Source organism: Patella vulgata, chromosome 1 (assembly GCF_932274485.2).
Source record: "Patella vulgata chromosome 1, xgPatVulg1.2, whole genome shotgun sequence".
In the NCBI taxonomy this organism is placed as follows: domain Eukaryota; kingdom Metazoa; phylum Mollusca; class Gastropoda; family Patellidae; genus Patella; species Patella vulgata.
Window position 1 is genome coordinate 22,844,090 of NC_065879.2, and position 23,355 is coordinate 22,867,444.

Genomic DNA, 23,355 nt, shown 5'->3' on the forward strand with positions numbered 1-23,355 from the left:
GGTCAAGTGTACAAACTAAAGATAAATACTGTCTACTATAAACTTAGCGACATTTCAACTCTTCTAAACACAATTTAAAATCTAGAATATGCAACCCCCCTGAGTTGTTGCCGTCAATTGTACTATCCCAGTCATAAATATTTATTGTCTAGCTTTGACGGGACACATGCAGTGACGTTTAGCCTAGAATCTAGATATGTTTGAACAATATATAAAAGAATATATAATTTTTTGTTAGAAGTAATAAATATAGGAATGAATAGGATATAATTGATATAACTTTGCATATTATCTCGAAATAATCACTGGTCATAAATAAATATCTTTTAGATGTAGAATATCTTCAAACGTTTACCTTTTTTTTTTATTTCAATTCTTTTCTGTTTTGACGTTCCAAAGAGCAGTTGCAAAGGTCTTTCGTCGTCTCCGCCTCCCTCTACCCCTCTCTCTTAATATGAAATATGTTTTGTTTATTTTTGTACAAATACCTCCGATTACTTCATCAATTTGAACTTATGTTAAAACAAATAAATACAATTTACTTACAACGTTACCAGAAAGTTGAGAATGCAAGGTGCAGAGGAAAAAAATCATAGAAATACGCACGCCATTCATTTTCTCGTCTTCAACTCACGAACATCGTCTGATCTTACTGATTCCAAAAAAAAATCAAAACTACAGCCCAAAAATCTCTCTTCAAACAATGAAATGACGTAATGCACGATCATGACTACAATGACTCGCACAACCAGTGCGTATATTATATATATACACGCGCACATAATTTGTATATATGTGTCTGTATGTTCAAATAAATGTGGATATACATATATAATGTAAGGGGTGTAAGAGGCTGGAAACGTCGGTTTGCCTTTAAGTGTGACGAACCGTGTGGGAAACATGTTGTGAGTCTAACCGTGGCTTATAAACATAGACGACTTCATACCACACTTCATTTTATCAAATAACGTCTTCCCGTGCATACACAGGACTATTACTCTGGGCATCGCTGGAGATAACATTTGTCGCACCGGAAAGGTTTTGGGAATTTTTTCATACATCTTTTGATTTTAATTCTCTGATTATTTCGACAGAAAGAAAATGGTTGGGAGTTATAACAGAAGAATAGAAGCACCTGACTATTTTGAAACTATGCATGCTCCGTCATTTTGGTTTATTTCGTGAAGTTTTTGAATACGACGTCTGATATAAGTATACACGATTGTGTATGTATGTAATACATGTGTGGTAGTATATATATGTATATACAGATATCTACCTACAAAATATATATGTGATAATCTTTTTAAATATACAGAATGTGAGGCGAGGAAATTGTCCTCTTTTTTCTCAGGTAGTTAGAGTTTGAAAACTTTTGAAAAGAATTTGGATGTTTTATTATGTGAATGGCGTAAAAAGCCCGTGTGTTACGCGAGTGGATCTATACGTTACAAAAGAGTGTTTGTTTTCTCACGGAGTATATTAAGCATTATGAGGAGATTGAGAACGTCTTGGCTGTTACAACTTGTGATAACTTTACTATGCTTTCAGAGATGCACAACAATTCGATGGTTGTAAGTATATACCTACATACTATCTTATATAATACTTATTTATACTTATATCCATCAGTAAAATGACGAGCATCATAATCAATGTCATGTCCATAGATTTCTGATGAACATTTCAATATCTTTTTCACCCTGGAAATTGACATGCTTAGAACAATGCAAATTCTGATTTAAGGGTGATTAATTACGTCATACCTATTATTCATATTATTTGAAAAACTTCATCTTCATCATCATAATCTTTGTCATATCCATATAGATTTCTGATGTATATTTCAATATATTATGCACCACGAAATGGGCTTGCTTAGAACAATATATTATGACTTACATCAAATCAATAGCCATATATAAATTCGAAGTCTTCATCTTCATTATCATAACTTTCTGAGATACATTTTAATAATAGTAGCTGACAATATATATCTGTTTATCATAGTTTGCTTATATTTTTTAAAATATTCAGCATGGACAAAATTACTTTTGTTTTCTAATCATTTTATACATGCCCTTAATTAATTTGATTAATGCTAAGTTTTATTTAATCATAGTGTTCAAAGAAATACTCATTAGCAATCAGAAAATGGATCACCAGACTGTGGTAAACTTTTTGACACTTATATCGAAATATATTCCTTATAAAGAATAATACAGTTTTAAATGAATAATTTCATAAATATTTATAACTAAACTTGGCACCTTCTAACTGAATTAGAATGGCTTGATGCAAGCAATTTATTTTGAGAGAAACGGGAGTTTTTAAAATATAAATTAAATGATCAACAGAAGACACTTTCGTATTCTTTCTTAATCAGAGATAAATTTGTTCTAATTTTGTATCCATACTTTAATGTATCGTATACACAATTTTGCAAAATGCTTTGGTAGAAAAATTGTTGACTTAATACCAGAAATTGATGTACCTCATTCAGTCATTTTGTTTATTTTCATGTTTAAATTTGTTTGATCATTTATTGTGGGTAAAGTGATAATTCATATTTCTGTTTGGTGGGAGAACATTTCAAAAGATTTCGCCGATTAGTAAATATTTGAGTGGCATCGTAAAAGTGGTGGATTCTACGTATTTACAACCACGGTTATTGATAATATATACTTGTTATATTTTCTCTGTCTTTTCTTCTGTCATGGTGTCCACCAGTTCTCACCAGCGTGTTATTTAAACTACAAAGGTATGGGTTTATGATGGGGTGTATATATACATATACAGTGAAGTCACAGTTTTAAGACCACTACAGTTATTACTAATAACCGTATAAGACACCTATCAAGAACACATTCCCTTCATTAGAAATATGCATTAAATATAGAAATCGCGCATAAACAAAGACATCTAAGGAGTTCAAAGTTCATTTATAATTTAAGCATGGTTTGGGTGATCATTTCGTTCAAGAGTACAATTTTTTTCTCAAATTAAAGCATTTTATTGGTGAAACTGGATTATAAATCAAAAGAGATGTTTTTGAAGAATGTCGTTTGATAGTTTCAGTCATTTATTAATTTTATAAAAATATTTTGTTTTCCAATGAACAATAGTTTTAATCAATATAACTGTCCTATGACACATGCCTGTAAATTGATCTGTTTCGTGTGATTAGCTTTGAGTATTCAGCTAATCAGAAATTAACTTTTGAAATGTGTTTCAAACGGCCATTTTGGATGATAGCTGCACATAATTTGAAAATTTATATTATTGCTGTGTTTATAGCTTCGGTTTATATTAATAATAATAATACGTAACATAAAAAGTTTGATATGAAACAGATTTAAAACTGTAATAATAATAAAAACCTAGAAGTATGGTATACTCTCATCAGTGAACGAATCGATTAAAATAATGGCACAGTTGCTGAAACTTTCTAATGAAAATAAAGTCCTATGTCTCAACCAGGATAAAACTGCACTGTCTAGTATACGACAGTTGTCACTTCTATATATTGCACACTTAAAGCAGTTCTATATTTAAGAAAAATAGAAAGACTGTTAGCCACATACATATTATACTCATCAACAATAAGATAATGGCTACCATAAATCTTTTAAAATGCAGCCTTTTTATGTTAGCTTAATTCTAAAATTTCAATATTTCATTAAAATTTCCAAAATGGAGGCCGTTTTGTTTAGCTCAATTCGTCATACTAAAATTTCAATAATATTTCAGACAGACGATAGTTGCTTTATAAACATCTATCATTTTAACCAGATTCTTATCAATTATTTGCAACCTGAAAGTGCTGAATGTTTCAAATTGGTGCATGGTCATTTTCTGGAAATTTCCACAACGTATATTTGGAATTCTCAATGTAATACTCTCCTCAAAAAGCAAAACCTAATAATCAAGAAATGTATAAGATAAACAGTATGATGTATCTAATACCTATATGTTTTCATCGAGGGTATATACACACATACACATTGGTGTTTGACCCAACAACCTATATATCAAACATACTTTTCTTTTTTTTTCTGAACAAAAAAAAAATCGAAAAAAAAAAAATAAAACATATACAGGGCATAATGTTTTCAAGTCAAGAAACTTGCTTGTAAATCAGTCTCGTGTTTGGATCGTGTTTCAGTTTTTTAATTATTCTTTCTCAAGTTCTTGTGGCATGAAGTGACTGAGAACTATTTTTACGCATGTATAGATACTTTTATTATGTATTCTATTTCGGTAGAATGTTTACTACTTATTTACAGTATTTATTTGTAGATCTGTCTATCTATCTCTTGATATACAAACATGTAAACATTCGTACATTCATCCGTATACCAACATATCTTAAAGGTACTATACATAGAGGGGGGATTTTATATATTTTGTGTGTAGAGGTTTTGTTATATCTTTCATATCTTTCATATGACAAAGTTTATTACAGAAATAAAAGCTGCGGTGTGACCATTATTGACAAAATCGTCTTAACAGAAAACTCGTAATCGAGGGAGATCTGTACTCGGTATGAAAATATATGTAGCATGCATTTAGGTTTTAGCATAATTTTCATAAGACATAGCCATATAGCTGACAAAGTCTTATTTAATCAGAACTGAGATAATGATGTACAATTTGTTTTGGTGCATACTGTTTTAAAATGTTTAAAAATGTGGTGATATACTTTCATTTTAACATTATAGAAATCTCGGGATAAAAGTCTGCGTGACATATAGGCCTACATATACGTCATAATGAAGTAAAGAAAAAACCGATCCTCCCATCATGAATGTCTGTAAGATATTCTCGTCGGTGGCTTCTTTCTAGTAATTTACATTCAAGTAGTGAATGGCAGTTTGTGGCTTTAAGTCTACTCAGTTCCCCCGTACAAAACCCGTTTTATTTACCTATAAGCTTGTTTTCTTGATCGCAAGAGAAGGCGGGGCACCTTTCCTACCAAATTTCCGCCTACGGCAAGCAAGCGATTGAAGAGTGGCTTTACACTAGGTCTAATGCAGGACATATGTTGTATTTTAGTCAAAAGATATAACTTGAAGAAAGAATATGATAAAGAATTAGCCCAGGATTGTTATATTACGGTGTGGATTGGATACCAATATTTAAAAGTTGAAAATAGAAGGTTATTTTATAGATTAAACATACATTATGCAATAGCTAAATCTGCCTATAACAGGTCTTTCTTTAGGCCTGAAATGTTATTTAAATTATTAATTAGACATTAATTAACTTATCCAGACCATAATCAACTCTCGATGTCATCGCTAGCTTGCGATATTTACTGGATTTGAATCCGATCTGCTGCTCAACGCTTACTGATTAAATAAAACAAATGGATAGTCGAGACTATGTTTTCTATCGTACCGACTTTGGTAATGATGATCAAGGCTAGGCCTAAAATTCAATCGCTAAATTCTCGACTCAGAGTGGATCAATTTGACTGAAATTTTCAGCAAATTCCCTATCTAGTTTTTAACTATTATAGTGAGAACTGCCAGCTCTTTATCTAATCTTCCATAAGGTATCTTTAAGGTTGCCGTTCTTCCAATTTAAAATAACAAGAACGTTTTTTTGCGTTTGAATATGTTTAACTTTGATATTAGTTTTAAACAATAACCATTCAAGTTTATGAGTTTGAAAGGCCTTTATTTAATGTTTGCTTTCACAGTTAAGTGTCGTCACAGACAAGGACCCCAAAAACCGTGACTTTAATTCGAATCACAGTACCACGTTTTACTAACATCAGATTGACGCTGGTATAATTTAAGAATGAAGTTTTGTCCATGGATGCTTTTTAAAGACCTTACTAACTTACTACAAGGATGGTTGCCCTGGCGAATTTTACAACGGTTTTGTGGACCATAACGATTTGTTTTCCGCTGAAGGGTTATTAAAATGACAATCTTTAATCTTTTGGTAGCCAAGAGAAATGAATTTGTATGGGTTATTAATTATTTTGGTATATAGAAACTCCACTTACTTTCTTTGGGGGAATGGCCGAATGGTTAGCACGTGCGCGCTATATCATAAGGTCTGTCATTGAGCTAACTGGCGTGGTTTCGATTTCCCAGTTGTACGTGACAAGGAGTAGGGTCGCCTGTCCAGCCTCGTGGGTTTTCTCCGGGTCCTCCGGTTTCCTCCCACTGCTAAAGAACCCTACGCGCAAGCGAATTATTGAAATAAAACTGTACCATGTGTTAGTCTCGAAATGACCTAGTTTGTGTCGAGTGGACGTTAAACCTCATTTCTCTCTATATACTTTTGTCTTGATTTTACTTGTACCTCAGTAACTCATAGGATCGTTTACACACAGTATGTGTCTATGTGAATTTGACACATTATGATACTCTGTCATTATAAAAAAATCAATTTAAATATTTTATTCAATTGTATTCAATTATAAAATCCATAGTACCTTGTACGAGATTTTCTCTAAAGATAGAGACAGAAAAAAACTTGGAGAATGTATATATTATAGTTTAATATGTATTAAAATTTATTGGGACTTATAAATGTCAGCACATCCATCATTGTTTAATAGAAGAGTAAAGACGGTTTAAATGAAGCGGTTGACACGGGTTCAAGTTTGTAGCTAAAACATCTAAAAGGTCCACATCGAGAGAATAGTGAGATAAATATCTTTCTTCTCTTTACCTGTTGGGCCAGATGATAAATGACCCTCATCAAAAAGGTGAATCTCTTAACTCTACATTAATGTTAATATCTCGCTAACCGGCTCATACTATTTACGAAACTGTTATAATTTTTATCTGAAAGCTTTAATTAAAGACAGTTTGTATCGAAAGGTATCTAAAGTTATTGATAATGACATTTATTAAGAGGCTCTATCTTAAGCAATATGTTGATTTATACCGGCTCCTATATAGATGGAATATGAATAATTGACAATTAATTAGATAACTGAAAAAAAAAGTATAACGTTTAACTAAGGTATCTCAATTACATCTATATTTATTACCATGTATAATGAACCATGCCAGCTCATTCACGTTACCCTTGTATTATATGTTTTGATCTGAATGTTCATTTGTAAAATTAAGTAAAACATATGGGCAAGTGCCCCAACCTTGACTATGTCCCTAATTAAATGCGATTGTGGATGCCTGGCAAAATATTTAGCATAGATTTATATTGAGATCTACACACTTTTAACAACATCACATTTGGTTAGCAAATCTTTGCTGTATTTTATATACAAATAAAATAAAACCAAGTACGAACAATCCAAACCATAAGACAGAATTCAAAGTCCTAAAAAACGTTATAGGCAAAATAGTGTATTCAAGCAAAATAGTGTAATCAGCAAATGGACTCAGACACAATTATTTATATGAAATTGTAATTAAAACCCATAATCAAGTGTTACTTCTTTGACAACATATCTAATTGGATGACTGATAGATGCTTTACTAAACAACCGTTGTGATATACAAATAAATATTAAATCTAAATGGTTCCTATATTATCCTTATAAATTGTTGTGTTATCCAATTTAAGGTCATCGTGTGACAGTCTTTTATATGTCGCCTAACTTATTCTTTGTTGTTGAAAGTCACAAATCTTAACAATAAGCTGTGCTGTCAGGTGAAAGGATTAAGTAATAACCACTAGGATTTGTTTTATCTTCGCTTGAATATTTATTACTGTATATATAAAAGCTATTAGTTATAAGCTCATGGTTTCGTACTCTGATGTTCACCATTATATAATAAACCACCGAAGATATTAATATAACATCATAATAACAACATGATTTTATTAATATTTATCTCATTATGTAATTAATGGTCCTCTGTAAGGCAGAATGACAAATATTAAGGACATGAAGTGATATCACAATAGAACCAACAAAATTTTATCAAAATATTAAACCTCGGCATGATGAATAATAGGTACATGTATTATGTGTATGTAGTAAAACTTATAACTGAAATTATCAAAATGAAACACATACTTCATGTATTAATTGTATAATAGATTGGGTTGGGTATCATTACACATTCCAAACGTAGACGAATTATGAATGCAGTACATAAAATGGCGTCAACAGTGTCGTTGGCACTTGAATTTTAAGAATGCAGGCAAGGTTTTGATTAGCCAGGAAAAGAAAACGGATTTATTGCATAAAAAGAGGCGGAGTTTCTACTTGAGAGAGGAGGAGCTTCGCATATGCAATACAAATATATTAGTAAACATATTCTACATTCAAATGTTACTTGTAGGTTTATCACCAAATACTTGTAAAAGGGCGAAGTGTAATGTATGAATAGATTAGTTTTACACAAATAAATAGCTCGATGAATTCAAACTATGAGATTAACTTCGAAATAAATTAATATCATTAACAAAAAACTGTTGTCTTAAATAATTTCCAATAAGAAAGTTTCTTGCAATAGGATTATTTACCCTTAAAGATTGTAAAACCACTATAAAGCATTAAACTATTATCAAAATGTCCCTTTGAAATACATACACAGTTGGATTAAGTTGTCAAAGTTGTTTGGATTGTTTTTTAAATATGAAAAAAACTATTTTCATATAATATTCATTTCACCATTGTTGTATGGATCAGATGCTACAAACAGTCGTTAGTGTCATTGTACCGGCGACCTCCATGTTCAGTTTTGTAGAAATTCTAATTGTGTGTGTTTGTGAACATCTCTTAGCTCTTCATACAACTTATCTTCTTTTATATCGTCTCTCCTTCAATCTTCTCTATTTATTGTGGAAATAAACAAACCGATTCATTCATACTTAACGTGTTATAACTACACGGCAATAGTTTCGCATTTTTCTCTTTCTCGAAAAAAAAACGTACATAATCGTCTCATTTAATTTATGAATTGGTGTAAAAACTAGGTGGGTCAATTGACAAGTTTTATTTATCACGCTCAAGAGTTTTATAAACATCTTAAAGCGATTTAATTTAGCGTCTATAATAGAAAAATAAATATTATCTGTTTCTCTCCATATTAAAGAACCAATGAACGTGAAACCGATTAGGCCCAATGCTTTTAATAATAGTGAACGTGGATGGAAATAGTTTAAAGTAAAAAAAAAAATCCGGCCCCGTCACCATTTTATAGTAAACTGAAAGAACTGTTTACCCTTTTCTTGTCTTTCTATAGATGGTAATACTACCCCGGGCATGTGTTGACTCAAATCATATAAACTCAACAAATAAGCGTTCTTCCCTAAACAAAGTTTTTTAATTTTTTTTCTTACAAACACATGTACACTGAATATCATATAGAAATACACAAAGCATTCTCCATGCACATTTTATATTGTTTACAGTTACCTGTTAAAGGCAAATTATTGTGGAATATTTGGCAAGTCTGGGACATTTAATGCTAGATTTTAGGCATACATTTAATTATACCGGATGGCTTATATAAATATGATTTAATCGTGTGCGATGATATATCATAAATATTATGCACCAACTATGTCAACGGGTACTTTTGAAAAGGTGTAGTCTAGAGAAAAGCGTGAACTCTGATAATGATAGCATTTCGAAGTGGTAATTAAATCATGTTTAAATGTTGGTATTTTTCTTCTTCCCATAATATACCGGTGGTCTTTACTTCAGAACCCTGGTTTCGCCTGTAGGTCAATCTTGAATTGTCTGTTGGTCTTTATACAGCCTGCCTGACCTCTACCAGCCTTCTAGGCTGTGGGCCATTGAAATTCAAGGCTAAGGGCTGGAGATTTGATCATCAAGTAGCTAAATGACCTAAGGGAAGGTGGGCTAGAAGGAAGCCGTGCCATGAGCACCAACAGTCAGTCATTAGAGATCAGCCAAGGCCGTATGACAACGCTGCAACGAGACCGGCACATCACCCAGCAAATGCGGCAACTGTGAAGGTTCCACATAGGTGCTTCAGTGCTGAAACTGTTCATCACCGATTACGTTCTTCTGGACTGCGTGCCCGTTGGACCAATTCTGACTTTTGATATATTTTATCGCCTGTGCCAACTTTTCACTCTAAAGTACATTTGTCCTGGCTTTCGTTGGTTGTTGATTTCCCGGTGTCGGTAACTGTCCAGCCTACAATCATTCTAAAATCACATTTCAGTTGCATTTTGTTTCGACTGCACTTCCAGTCAAATCAGAATATTGCGTCTCAGAATATTTGAGATATGTATCTGCCCCCTAATATGTTAATATCGCGAATTAGATTGATGCTCTCGTTGACCGGATTTTAATTTGACCCGGAAAGACTAAAGATAAAAGGTATAGCATTAAAACAGGTAGAACTGTTCTATATAGTTAAAAAGCTTGTTTGGTTTTATGAATATGTATGGGGATATCTTTCTCGTGTTCACCTAGTTAGTGAACCTTTGAAGATAGAAGTTAAATTTTTTGTTGTGGTGTTTTTTGTGGTTTTCCCTTTCTGTTGTTGTTTTTCATCGTGTCAGATCTGCTATTGACATAATAGATACATTTGTATAGTAAGATAATGTCAGATTAGGTATGCCATATGTGTGAACCTTTCGCTTCAGTCAGGTTTTTATACTCTGGCAGCTTTCGTTGAATTATATCTGTTTAATTTTATTAGTGACCTTGGATACAAGACAATTACTTTAAACTTTGTTCTACTATTAAAATCCAGATCAGTATTACTGCTAATAACAGGCTTTTATTTTCACTTTCACCGGGGAGGAGAGGAAGGGTGGGTGTGGCTGAAACAGAAAATGTGCCTATACATTCACATCGGCATGCACATAAAAGAGGCCTTGGCAGTTGGAATTCGAACAAAGGTAGGCGGAAACGCCGCTATCCGAGCAGAATCCTCATTGTGACCTAAGTATTCTATTGACGAGACGTTAAACTCCTTTCCATTCTGCATTCACTTGAGATTTGTATTTAAACCACTGGGGTAGTAGCTTTGTTCGGTCTTTGGTCATTTGGGTAGTTTGGGCTGATGAAATCTGTGTTTAGTTAGGTTAGATATAAATAGTGTGATACCACCTCTCATTCGAGAAACTAGCCCACTATTATTTCAACAGTGGTCGCAACCGCAGTCGTTGCTCGTGTTTGGGCTCGTGGTCGACCTCGGTGCTACACCCACCCTGTTGCATGTCGACTTTTCATTTCTCTCGCTCGAAGAGCATCTTAAAGTCGACAATGATCGAAATTTTACAGATACCAAAATTAGTTACCGGGGATCTGATTGCTGGCTCAGAACCAGAATCGGATGTACAATTTGAGTAGAAATAAAATTATCAGAAACTGAATTAAAACAAAACGTTTATGGATTCATCGTCAGATATGATTTGTATTTACAGGTTTGTTATTTTAAAACCATTTTATCGCAATTTTCTAACCTAACTCGATATAAAACACAGTTTATTGGCAATATACTAACACGATAAAGTAATACACCAATAAATAGACTTTACATATGAACCGATTTAAGCAAATTTATATTTAATAAATGGTCTATTATCAAATAAAGTAGACTTTTACTGTAATACGCATGATCCCACTCATTAGAGTTAGCTCAAACTTTATTTCATCTTGAGTCTTGTCATTTGTAAAATTTGACTCTGATGGTTTATGACATAATTTAATAACTAGCCATTGTCCGCCTAACATTATTTATTAATTTTATTACCTATATATTACCTATGTTTAGGTTTATGGTAGGTAAAGCTGACATATGAAGGATAGGTCAAGTTTTCCCACACGTTTTAAGTTTGTAGAGGAAGTTGAGTGCATCCATATTATATAAATTCTAGTTCTTACTTGTTTTGAACCAAGGAAGTTAACACTGGAATGTACTAATAAATCGTAACATTACACACGTTTAAGGGTTTCATTCGGTACCTTATTTGTTTAAATTTTAAAACAAGCAATGCCAGTTTGTAATTAAAATGGTAGCCCAACATGATTTAGAGTACAATATTTTAAAGACGGTGATACACCTGATAAGAATACACCAAATCAAAGATTTATACTAAAATAAACAATTGGGTTATTGAAAAGCTTTCAAGCACAGTGTTTCCTAAAGACAATGAATACTACATTAAACAACATCATACATTTTCAGATGAGTTCCATCAGGGAACCACGTAGATACCCAACTGATGATCTATCATCGAGACAAAACATGACATAAGTTTCAGCTTTAGGTGTCCTAGTGGCTTGAGATGGTATCTAAATGGAAGCAGATATTTCGATGGAGTGGGGTATATTTGATACAGGATTCTGTAGTACGTTACAGTGGCCATAATTAAAACTGACAGGAACTACACTACATTATATTGCTAGCCTTTCTATTTATTTTCTTGGATATTTATTATTTGAATTTACATCATTGTCCAATGATTAGGATTATTTGTATTATTAGCCATTGCGAATCATCGCCTTCAGCTACACTTACAGATACATTATGGGAGATTAAAGAGCGGACAGTTCTCACTATAATAGTTAAAACCTAGATAATGTAAAAGGAATTTGCTGAAAACTTCAGTCGAATTGATCCACTCTGAACCGAGGTTTTAGCGATTTAATTTTCGGCCTAGCCTTGATCATCATTAATAAAGTCGGTACGATAAAAAAAACATAACCCATTTCGATAATCCTTTTCATGATTAAATCATGAATGGAAGTCGAACAGCAATTTGGAACCTAATGCAATAAATATCGCAGGCTAGCGATGACATCGAGAGTTGATTATGGTCTGGATAAGTTAATTTATGTCTAATTAATAATTTAGATAGCATTTCAGGCCTAAAGAAAGACCTGCAATAGGCAAATTTAGCTCTTTAATAACGTTTGTTTAATACAAATATAATATAAACTGAAAATATCATATATCTACCTATAACTAAGATTCAAAATGTCCACCTCAAAATTTAAGCCGTGTTCTCAATAGATGATATGTTTTGATTTTGGCAATCTGATATGTTATCATAACGTCATTTCACGCCAGTATTAAAATAAACGGTAGGATGTGTAGATTTTATTTGAAAGAAAATGCAAGGAGTAGATCATTTTCAGGTCACGACATATTGTTTCAAATTACGTATGTATATTTTGCATGTAAATACACCAGCGGTTAACACAGTGAGCGTCATGTTCATTATTATAATAAATGATATTGTTATAAATACAACACTACCTGAACCCTATTTAAACTACTTGACTGGTGACGTGCTCGTATGTTAGCCCCAAGTTAACCTCCCTTTATTATCCTGTAATGCCATGTAGATTCGAGCCAAACCTTCGGGGTTTCTTAAGTTCGGTTTTCACTTTTCGTTAATTGTCGTAAATTGGGCCTTTGCCTGGATTGTTTTCAGTACTGGATCTCGGGAGGCAAAAGTGGGACAAATGTCGCGGATTCTCCACATTATGGGTTGAATACAAGACCAAAAGTTCCAATGGATGACCGAGCGATTCTAATTTAAATTTGAAAATATTTTATGTGCCTTCATTCGGTCCACAATGGGTGGGGGAGCGTTTTAACTCCAGGCTGTTGCATTTGCAACAAAAAGGGCTCCATTGGTAATTTTGACTTTGGTCTGAACTGTGAGATCATTCATACATTAGTGACGGTTTGCTTTTAAAAGGGTCTGACTGGGATTCGTACATTGATCGACGCTTAGAACTAGTGTTCTAATACAAAAAAAAATGTTCACTATTTCTATTTTATTTAACTTGTGTTACTCCCCCAGACCATTCCCCCGAATGCACCAACACCAAGTTAAAAACTTTCTTTGGGACTTTGTGCCGCCCTGGACCCTACGCGTTTTTTCTTAATTCATCCCCCGCCCCGCTCCCACTGACATATCCCGGGGCCCAACAAGGTTTATCACACACTGAGAATACCTAATACCATCTCGCATTTGATTAATTGATAGTAAATACTTAGCTCTATAAACAAATGTCATTGTTCCGACATGACCATCTACCGGGTATCTTCCGTGAATATAAAGTCTAAATCATCCCCCTTTACCTCTTAGAAACGACCGTCGTGCATGGAGCGTGGTTCTCTTTCAAAAACATCGAATTCCACTTCTTATCTGTTTGGAGAGAGAGATGGAGTTTAACGCCAACTTGACACAAACTAGGTCATTTCGAGACTAACATTTGGTTCAATTTTATTCCATAATTCGCTTGCGCGTAGGGGTCTTTAGCAGAGGGAGGAAACCGGAGGGCCCGGAGAAAACTCACGAGGTTGGACAGGCGACCCTACTCCTTGTCACGTACAACCGGGGAATCGAAACCACGCCAGTTGACTCAATGACAACGCGCACGTGCTAACCATTCAGCCATCCAACCTCCCCCCCCCCACCCCTTATCTGTTTGATGTCTTCACATAGTTTAGCTAACATTTGCTTGTAGTGTTTCATTCAACGTGAGCAATACCGTCACAGCGATTTTCAATTTCAGATGTTGTGTATATATAGGCTACATTATTGCATGGAATGTTCCATTATGTTGTGTATACGTTCACCATTGCATGGAATGTTCCAGATGTTGTGTATACGTACATCATTGCATGGAATGTTCCAGATGTGTATACGTACATCATTGCATGAAATGTTCCAGATGTTGTGTATACGTACATCATTGCATGAAATGTTCCAGATGTTGTGTATACGTACATTATTGCATGGAATGTTCCAGATTAGGCGCTTTATCTATATACGTGTTTACAACAATAAAAACAGAATAATGTCTGTATCTATGTACATTTACCTTTTTTACAAGTCCACACCACGAAGAACATAAGTATTTTGGCAGGGGTGTGTCTTAGTTGCTTGACCCTTTCACTGGACAACGGAGAAATGGACATCAAAGTTTTAGAGTTCGTGTAAAGTATTTCCGACAAAGAATGCTAATTTGTAAGAATTCATTGCACGTTTTGTATTTGGGTATTTGATGATTCTGCACTCAAAGCACACGAGCCCACAGTAACAAGGCGCTTGTCTACTGTGCTCTATTGACCCCTTTACATGTAGATATGCTTTTGATGTTGAACGACTGAAGTCGTTCGGCCAGATTTAAAGGCAAATGACACATTGTAAGAGATGCATTAGTAAAAGATTCAATAGATTTTCAAAGTACAACACAAAACTGTGCACGGTCCGGAAGCATCCAATACTCCCAAGAGAAAACCAGATTGGCAGACTCAAATGAAATGGGGTTTAACGTCCTACTTTTCTGTCCCAACTAACCTATTGAAGACGTTAGTCATAAATGGACAATTCATTTGTCGCAATATTCGTTTCGGGGAATACGTCCCATACCTAGATTTTACTGAGTTACACGAATAAAGCTCATGAATGGAGCTTGAAGTTCACCGGTTGCACGAATCACGGCGCTCGTTTTAATGCTTTTATTCAGATGGGTGATATATTTCAACCCCCGTTCAGGGGGGCGTAAGCTAATACAGAAATGGGGAGATACATTTTGGGATTTGCTTGGAAAACATAATTTTGGCGAAAATATGACGTCTTCTAGTTCCATAACCTCAAGGTATAGTATATACATATGTCCGAGAAATATTCTTAACTCTAAAATAAGGCAATGCTTCTTTAAAATAGTAGTTTTCTCACACGATCTGCACGCTAAAAAAAAGCTTTTCATTAATGCGGAGAAAATCTCGTTAATACCATAAGTAAAAACAAATTTTAATGCCAATTGAAAGGATACTAGTATTTGTAAGGACAACATGTTTTAAGAGCAGTCTTGTTTTTACACAACAAATAACAAATTACTATATCATTGTTGATGAGGTACAAATAATTAACAAATTACTTATTAAAGACAACATTGTTAAGAGGGACGTATAAAATATACACAGAAAAATTTTGGATGCAAGGAAATGGTGCAAATCACAATTAGTCTGATGGTTTGTCTTTTGTAATCTAAAGTGAAAAAAAGCGACGTCGATCTTTTAACACGACGTCGCCCTTCGCGTCGCATTTTCTAAATGGCTATAGTTTATAGTTTTGGTGATGAAATGCGCATGTACCAGGAGAATTCATTTGCCGTTTAGCACTGTTTCTACAATGCAGTAATTATTGGACACAGGGAAGGTATTTGCATTGTATATTTATTTCATTTGATGGCGTTTGTGAATGGTGAATTATAGTTATATATATACGTGCAGCTAAATAAAAAAAAAACGGTTTATTAGCCACTTATAATAAATTGTAAAATGTAAAATAATGAAGTCTGCCAAAGGGAAGTCACTCTATAAATAATATACAATTTTAAAAAGCGTCGCTTTTTTTTTTCTCTATAGCCTAACATTGAAAAAGTGACATGGGACGTTACTGGAATACCATATTTTATAGCGTTACATTTTTCAATAATTCTGGTTTCGGTTAAATTCGATTAGTTTCGTATTGTTTTCCGGTATTTCGTGAACTCAAACAATTTGGAGTTGCTCGAGAAGGATGTTTTTCGGGTGTTTTGGTCTAGATTGCACGTATATCCGCGAACAATCTGCTCCATGCACCGTGATTTGAGGACAGTTGTATTATAACGGTACATTTTAAATGAAAGATAAGACGTATTCAGAAGTTAAGAGTATTATTCATCATTAAGAGGTTTGACATTTAATACATCATAAGGTGTTAAGGTGACTATAATTATAATATGAGTCTTATTTTAATTGCGATAAGACGGTCGTATATCTTTAACAGGTTATAAAATATTTTAAAAATACAAATTTAATTGTAGCCAGTTTGAAAAGTAAATGTTGAGAGAAGTTTCTGGGACTGCCTGGCTGTCAGTGATATTGGGTCTTCGTTGACAGGTCCACACTTTATTATTTAACTTTTGTGTAGCAGATTTGTATATACGAACGAATAGACTAATTGCTGTCTGAATAAAATGAGGTTTAATGTCTGGTCAACACAAAACGTAAGACAAACATAATCATATGGTATTTTTTATTCCTTTGGTTACGTGTGCATTACGAGGTTGGAGAATGTTGCCCGGGCAGCGCCGTTTCCGAATAGCTATGTGTATATTAGTTAAATGATAGGAAGCTAGAAGGTAATCGTGGCGTAATTGGACATTGACCGAACTAAATCCAACTACGAACTGTGTGACTGGTTACATGATGAAAGGTGTCGTGCATAAGGAGGATATTCATACTCTATCAAATACTATTGTTCTATATATCACATGGCCTCAAAAAATACGCTCGTAGTTGTTGGATCATAGATATGCTTAACGAACATTATATGGTAACAGCAGATGTCTAAACTTATGTTCAAATTCATGATAAAATATGCATATAGCAGTGATGTGAGTCACTAGGGTCATAGAACAAAATATATTATCATATCCTTTACTTGTAAAATATTTGTATTTGGTGCCAGCCTATAGAATATGTTATCACATATGGATTTAATATCTGTCAAGTCCTTTATCCATTCTTTATTCTTACTTTAAATATATGGTTTTAGTTTAACTTTTCTTTCTTTTCAAGCACCTCGTGTCTTTTAGTACTTGGATTTGACTTCAAACGCCCCGTTTTCAGAAGAAAAAAATGTCTTTTTACTGCAACGGTGAACGTGAACATTTATATTTTAACATGGGTATTGAGTAGAATCTTTAGATGTTGTAGTATGTTGAACGCCTTAATGTAAGAATATTTTCTAATTTTAACAGGTGGCTTTAACATATATAAAAGCTTACCGGAATTTTCTGTATTTACTTATAACGGTAAGAAAACAACACTTTCATGTAGAACGAATTTCATGCGTGTTGGGTGCTGTCTGTCTTAAAGTGGGGTTACTTGATGAAATAATGTAGTTATTGTCAGAGAATCAATTGGCTACAAACCATCAGGGTAAATCAAATTTATTTTCAAATACTCGCTTTTATAAGAGATATTGTTTGTTTGTTTAAACATTTAATGGATACCACTATGTTACCTCAGAACGGTGGGGAATTCGAGTGCACGACCTACCATCGCCGACGAAACGACGATGACCAGAAATCCGTATGGCGTGATCTGAATGTTTTGCCCGACACACTGTCGCGGAAGAGAAATGGGGATGTCGGCCATAAACATTTCTTGGAGTGTGTGGATAAAAGGGGTCCCCACTGCTTTGCAGTATCCGGGAATGTCGAAAGTGTTTAGATACAGATCTTTTAGATTAACAAGCCAGTGGATTGGGTATTCTCTCTCACAGCGATTTACAAACGAGAATATTCCCTTTAAATAAAATAGCAGCCCAAACTTTGAAGAACAGAATGATACATTAATCGAGGGTTTATTTTCACAAGTTGTCGAACGTGTACCGTCTCTTTAAAGCAGGAAAAGGTCGATACATATGATATTTGTATTATTATTTTTTATGAATTGTATGTAACTGATACGTAGACAGTTTTGCTAAGTGGTTTCAATTTTTGTATGGTATGTAAGAGGTTTATACTGTTTAATCAAACTATAGCATTTTGTTGGTGTGGTAGTTGGTTGAAAAAAGTTTTACAAATCGTAGCAACGTAAAATATAAAACATTCGAAAATGAAAAGACAATCTTTTCTTGATAGCATTTCTTAATTGATAGATTGGTGGAAATTGAACATTTCTAATTAACAATGTTGTGAAAATTGAGCATTTCTAACTGGTACTATTGAGGAAATTGAGCATTCTAATTGATGCCATTTTGGAAATAGAACTTCCATTTCTTTTCATGATAAATGATAATACACTAAACATTGAATTACTTAACGTTTTGAAGATTTATATACAACCAAGAGCAATACGACTTGTTCATGAATATCGTCAACATCTAACAAAATCAGGGTTTTTTTTGTCATAAGCAACATCTACAGCGTGCAAATATTTGAAATCCATCTAATGATATTCACTTTAGCTAATTAAACAATACATCTTACACGAAGAATCAAATTTGATCTTCATTTTGATATTTCAGAAACTTGATAAAAATTAAAAGAAATCGATAACAGTGAATTAAAATTATATAACTCTTACATGAAACATGCGACAGCATTAAACAAAACAAACTTTAAATGTCCTTTGCTATTGGCAGCAATATGAAATGAAATGAAATGGGATTTAACGTCCTACTGTTCTGCTCCTATACTGGGCTGATGAAGACGTGAGGCAGCAATACAAAACTACAACAAAAGTTGTACGAGATAATTAATACAATTGTATGCAACATGTTGAAAATGAATATCAATTAGGATGTCTCCTAGTTACCTATACTATTTACGGTTGACACTATCTCGAAAGATTCCTAAGATCCTAGAACCTTTGACAGTTGGAATTCAAAACAAGAGTAGGTCGTAGCGCCGCTGTCGGGGCAAAATTTCACTCACAGAACATTGCATGGCGTATGACGGTTTTAATTGCCCCAGTTTGATGCAGAAAGTTGGACGTTAAACCTCGTTTTATTTCCAGAAATCTCTCTGAAATACTTAATATAAATTAATATAAATCTACTATTGGTTAACAAGATTGGGAGCCTCCCAAAATTCAGTAGCAGGAGCTGTGTACCTTATATATGTGTACTACGTCACAGGAAGCTTTGATGTAAGTTGTTTGTATAGGGTATAATGTATAGAGTAAAGGTTATATAGACGGTACATGCTAATCAGGGGTGTAATCCTTATCTCTCTTCACAATTTATTGTCCTAGAAGAACATCAACAGTCTATATTATCATACAGGTTTGTTGCTAGTCTAAGACAAACTATTGTCACTGAATAAAGGTGCTTCCCGCTCATCTCTAGTTAGCATTGTTAAGTAACAGTTTACTTGTCTTGAAGAAACAGCCAACACGTTCACGTGAAAACTCGTTGATGAGTAATGTTTATTTTAAGTATTTGTCTAGTTATACAGATGAAACAGTTGTGTGTAAATACAATGGGTGGGTGTCAAATAGTTACATTTATTGTAACCAAACACAGGTCCTACCTTCAGATCAGATACAAAAACATACAAATCAGTTCTCTCTTAACTATTCACACGAGTGAGTTTATTCACGGCTTCCAATTATACTACTAGAAAAAAGACACCTATTTTCACAGTTTAGTTTGGTATTTTATAAATCTTCGTTTTGCTGTCATGCTTGGTCTAAATTACCTCTGTGAATTATTCAACGTACAATGACTTGGCGTTGCGATTGGTGGTAGCATAATGGTATCATCTTGTACAAACGAACCAGATTCCAATATATACAATACGATTTGAACTATTTTTTCGTTACCAGATATTGGGAAAATAGACAAATCATTTCTCTTTCAACTGGGGGGTTAGGCGGCCAAATGGTTAACGCGTGCGTATTGGATCAGAAGATCTGTCATTGAGTCGAGTCGAGTGGCGTGGTTTCGATTCCCCGCTTGTGCGTGATAAGGCGTAGGGTAGCCTGTTCAACTTTGTAGGTTTTCCCCGGGTCCTCCGGTTTCCTCTCACTGCTAAAGACCCCTACGCGCAAGCGAATTATAGTCCCGAAATGGCCTAGTTTGTGTCGGTCGAATGTTGGTGGGGTTTGGGGTATTTGGAAAAATCGTAATAATGAGAAGTAGCAACTAGTCTAATCACACTCCCACAATTTGCACAAGGAACGTAGATTTAATTTGCGATAACTCTACGTAATAGGGTTTTTTAAATAGTGAAAAGTTATATTTTTGAAAATATCGATTGTTTCTGCTCCGACTGGGCCAATGAAAACGGGCATACGCTATGAGGGAAATTTTGCCCGGGCAACGGCACTATGGCCTACTCTTATATCGAATTTCAACTGGCAACGGATCTTTAACGTGCATGCCAATGTATAAACGGGACCTCGATTTTTCGTCTCATCCGAACGACAAGACAGCTTTCCTTGTCGGGCCTTCCGTCTTGCACCACTGACAAGGGAAAACCACGACGAAAAATCTCGATGAATTTTCTCGTCCAATGCAGGGATCGAACACGCGACTTCCATGCTAGCGAGCCAGCGTCTTACCCACTTAGTCACCGTGGCTCCCAACAATGATGACACATACCAACTAATAAAGAAATTTCCCTCTATACGGACAAATAAATAATGATCTTGAAAGACTGGGGTTTATATCATTATAATACATAGAACTTGAATTAAACCAATTTACATTTCTCTTGGTTCTGTATAACGTTTAGCTTTTAACATGGCCATTACCCATAATACTCAGTACGTCCGCCATCCTTCCTACTGTTAACACCAAATGAATTTTTCTCCCAGACATAACATGTCACCATAGAATTGTTTATGGCTTTAATGGAGCATGTCTGCCAATTTTTCCTCTATTTGATTGTAATTTACAGTTGGAAGGCAAAACGCTATGTGCTGTCTCATCCCAGTATTTTCCCTCATAAAAAACCTCAACTGAACACGGTCCCGTTTTATTACCACACATTCATAGAAACAATGAAAGCCTAGATTTATTGTGGGTTTAAGTATTCTACCTTTATGTTGTAAAGAGAAGAAAAAGATTAAGACTTTGTAGTTTGTGTAATTGAATACATGTAGTTTAAAGAAAGGTATTATTTATGATCTTACTACATGGTAGGTATTCGCACTCTATTAAAGCGACAGTCACATTATACTATAGACGACGTTCAAATTGCAATAATAAGATTTGAAGAAGAAAACATATACCAACATTGATCTAATGCATTCAATCCACTTTGAATGAAATAATTATGCATCACGTATTTCTTTGTATTTTAACCATCATGCATTTCTTTGTTTTCTGATAGTTATTGTTTACATTACTTGATCCATAAGAAAATGTTTGTTTTGTATGGGAAATACTTCGACTGATGGGCAGGGTATACTAAAAGACATTTATGTAATAATTTTAGTTTCATCAGCGTTGATACAGGAATACTGAATGTTTGTACCTCGATATTGACCTTTGCAATAAGACATATTGATTGTCCTTCTACAAAACAAATCAACAATAAAACCGATATTTTCTTGTTGATCTAGATTTAAAGATTTAATAACAGTCAAACCATTGGTGGCAATATAACAATAATTTTATCTTCTAATCCAGTAGCATTGTAAATTATAAGTTATCACATGCATGTACCTTTGTATTCCGGACGTGAAGCCGCGTCAGATGTTTTGATAAAAGCAAGGATACCTGGTCCTCGTGTATCAGGTATTAATTTATTCTTGATCTAGATTTTATATATAAACGATTTCGTAAAATATGTGAATTTAAAAACTATCAAAGGCATGATATCCATATTACACTCAGCTATCCCGCATATATGGATGGAAAATACGCACACTTGTTGGGCTGTTTTTATAATGTTCGGAAATCAATCATGAGGCATTCTGTTTATGGTTTTGCATACTGGAATATTTTTGTTGAAGAGAAAAAGACTCTGCAAAATTTCAGGTAAACGTTAAAAGCAAGTAACTGTTAGGATAAAATACCAGAGGCCCACTCCTAAGATTTACGATTTTATAGTTTCACGGTTCATAACGCGGTTAAAACGTTATATTAGTTGTGTTGTCTTGGTCAGGTTTCCGATATATTTATTATCAATGGCGTTAAGAAAGGTATATAGTTTAAAGTTCACTCAGATTTTTCTTTTTCTTCAGTCACTTCTAAACTATTATACACACTTGTCAAATTGACGAGGTAAACAGTAGCATGTTTCGCTGTCTCCTTCTCTGACGCCATTATGCCATTGCATCCATAGCTGATAGAGGTGGGGTGGACTGGCTAAATTTGGAGTCGGGTACGAAAACTGTAACTTTACCCTTTAAACTAAAAGGCCCTTTTTGGGGTCCGTTTACCCTGTAACATAATTCATTTGACCACTTTGTTTTTTCCTCGCAGTCAATGAACTTAATCCATAACGCGTTCTATCCACCATGTTTAATGTAAGTAAAATAATATTATGAAGTAAGCTATGACGATGCCGCCGACATGGATGTAATATTCCAGAACAACTGGACTAAGCATGTCATAAAATACTAACCTATTGAGCATAAACACTTATATTTCTGTTACTTCTAATGAATTATGGAAAATAAGATTTTAGTACTTTTTATCGTAGCCTTACTCCAGAATTACAGGACTTTCGGTAACGAAATGCGGTTGACCAGGGTGGCAAGATAATGGCTTTATAGGACACATCGCCATGAACCCCTGTCAAGGTTCTGGGTCCACGCGGGAATTGTAACCCGGGACTAACTCGGTCCCCTTTCTATTCTGTTAATCTATGAGAGTTAGTGCAATGTCAGAGTGGATTGTCTCTGATTGATATACCAGTTTGTAAGGGGAGTGTTCATGCTAAGTGCCGAGATCATT

At 34.2% G+C, this 23,355-nt stretch overlaps 1 protein-coding gene across 1 annotated transcript in view; it reads left to right on the top strand.

Annotated features, from left to right (window-relative positions):
• The first annotated feature begins 791 nt into the window (after positions 1-791).
• LOC126826527 (protein Wnt-11b-2) overlaps positions 792-23,355 on the top strand; it is a 53,702-nt gene continuing 31,138 nt past the window's right edge. Inside the window, exon 1 of the mRNA XM_050555586.2 lies at positions 792-1,574. Coding sequence (XP_050411543.1) covers positions 1,492-1,574 — 83 coding nt within the window. The 5' untranslated portion in view covers positions 792-1,491. The remainder of the gene's footprint in view (positions 1,575-23,355) is intronic.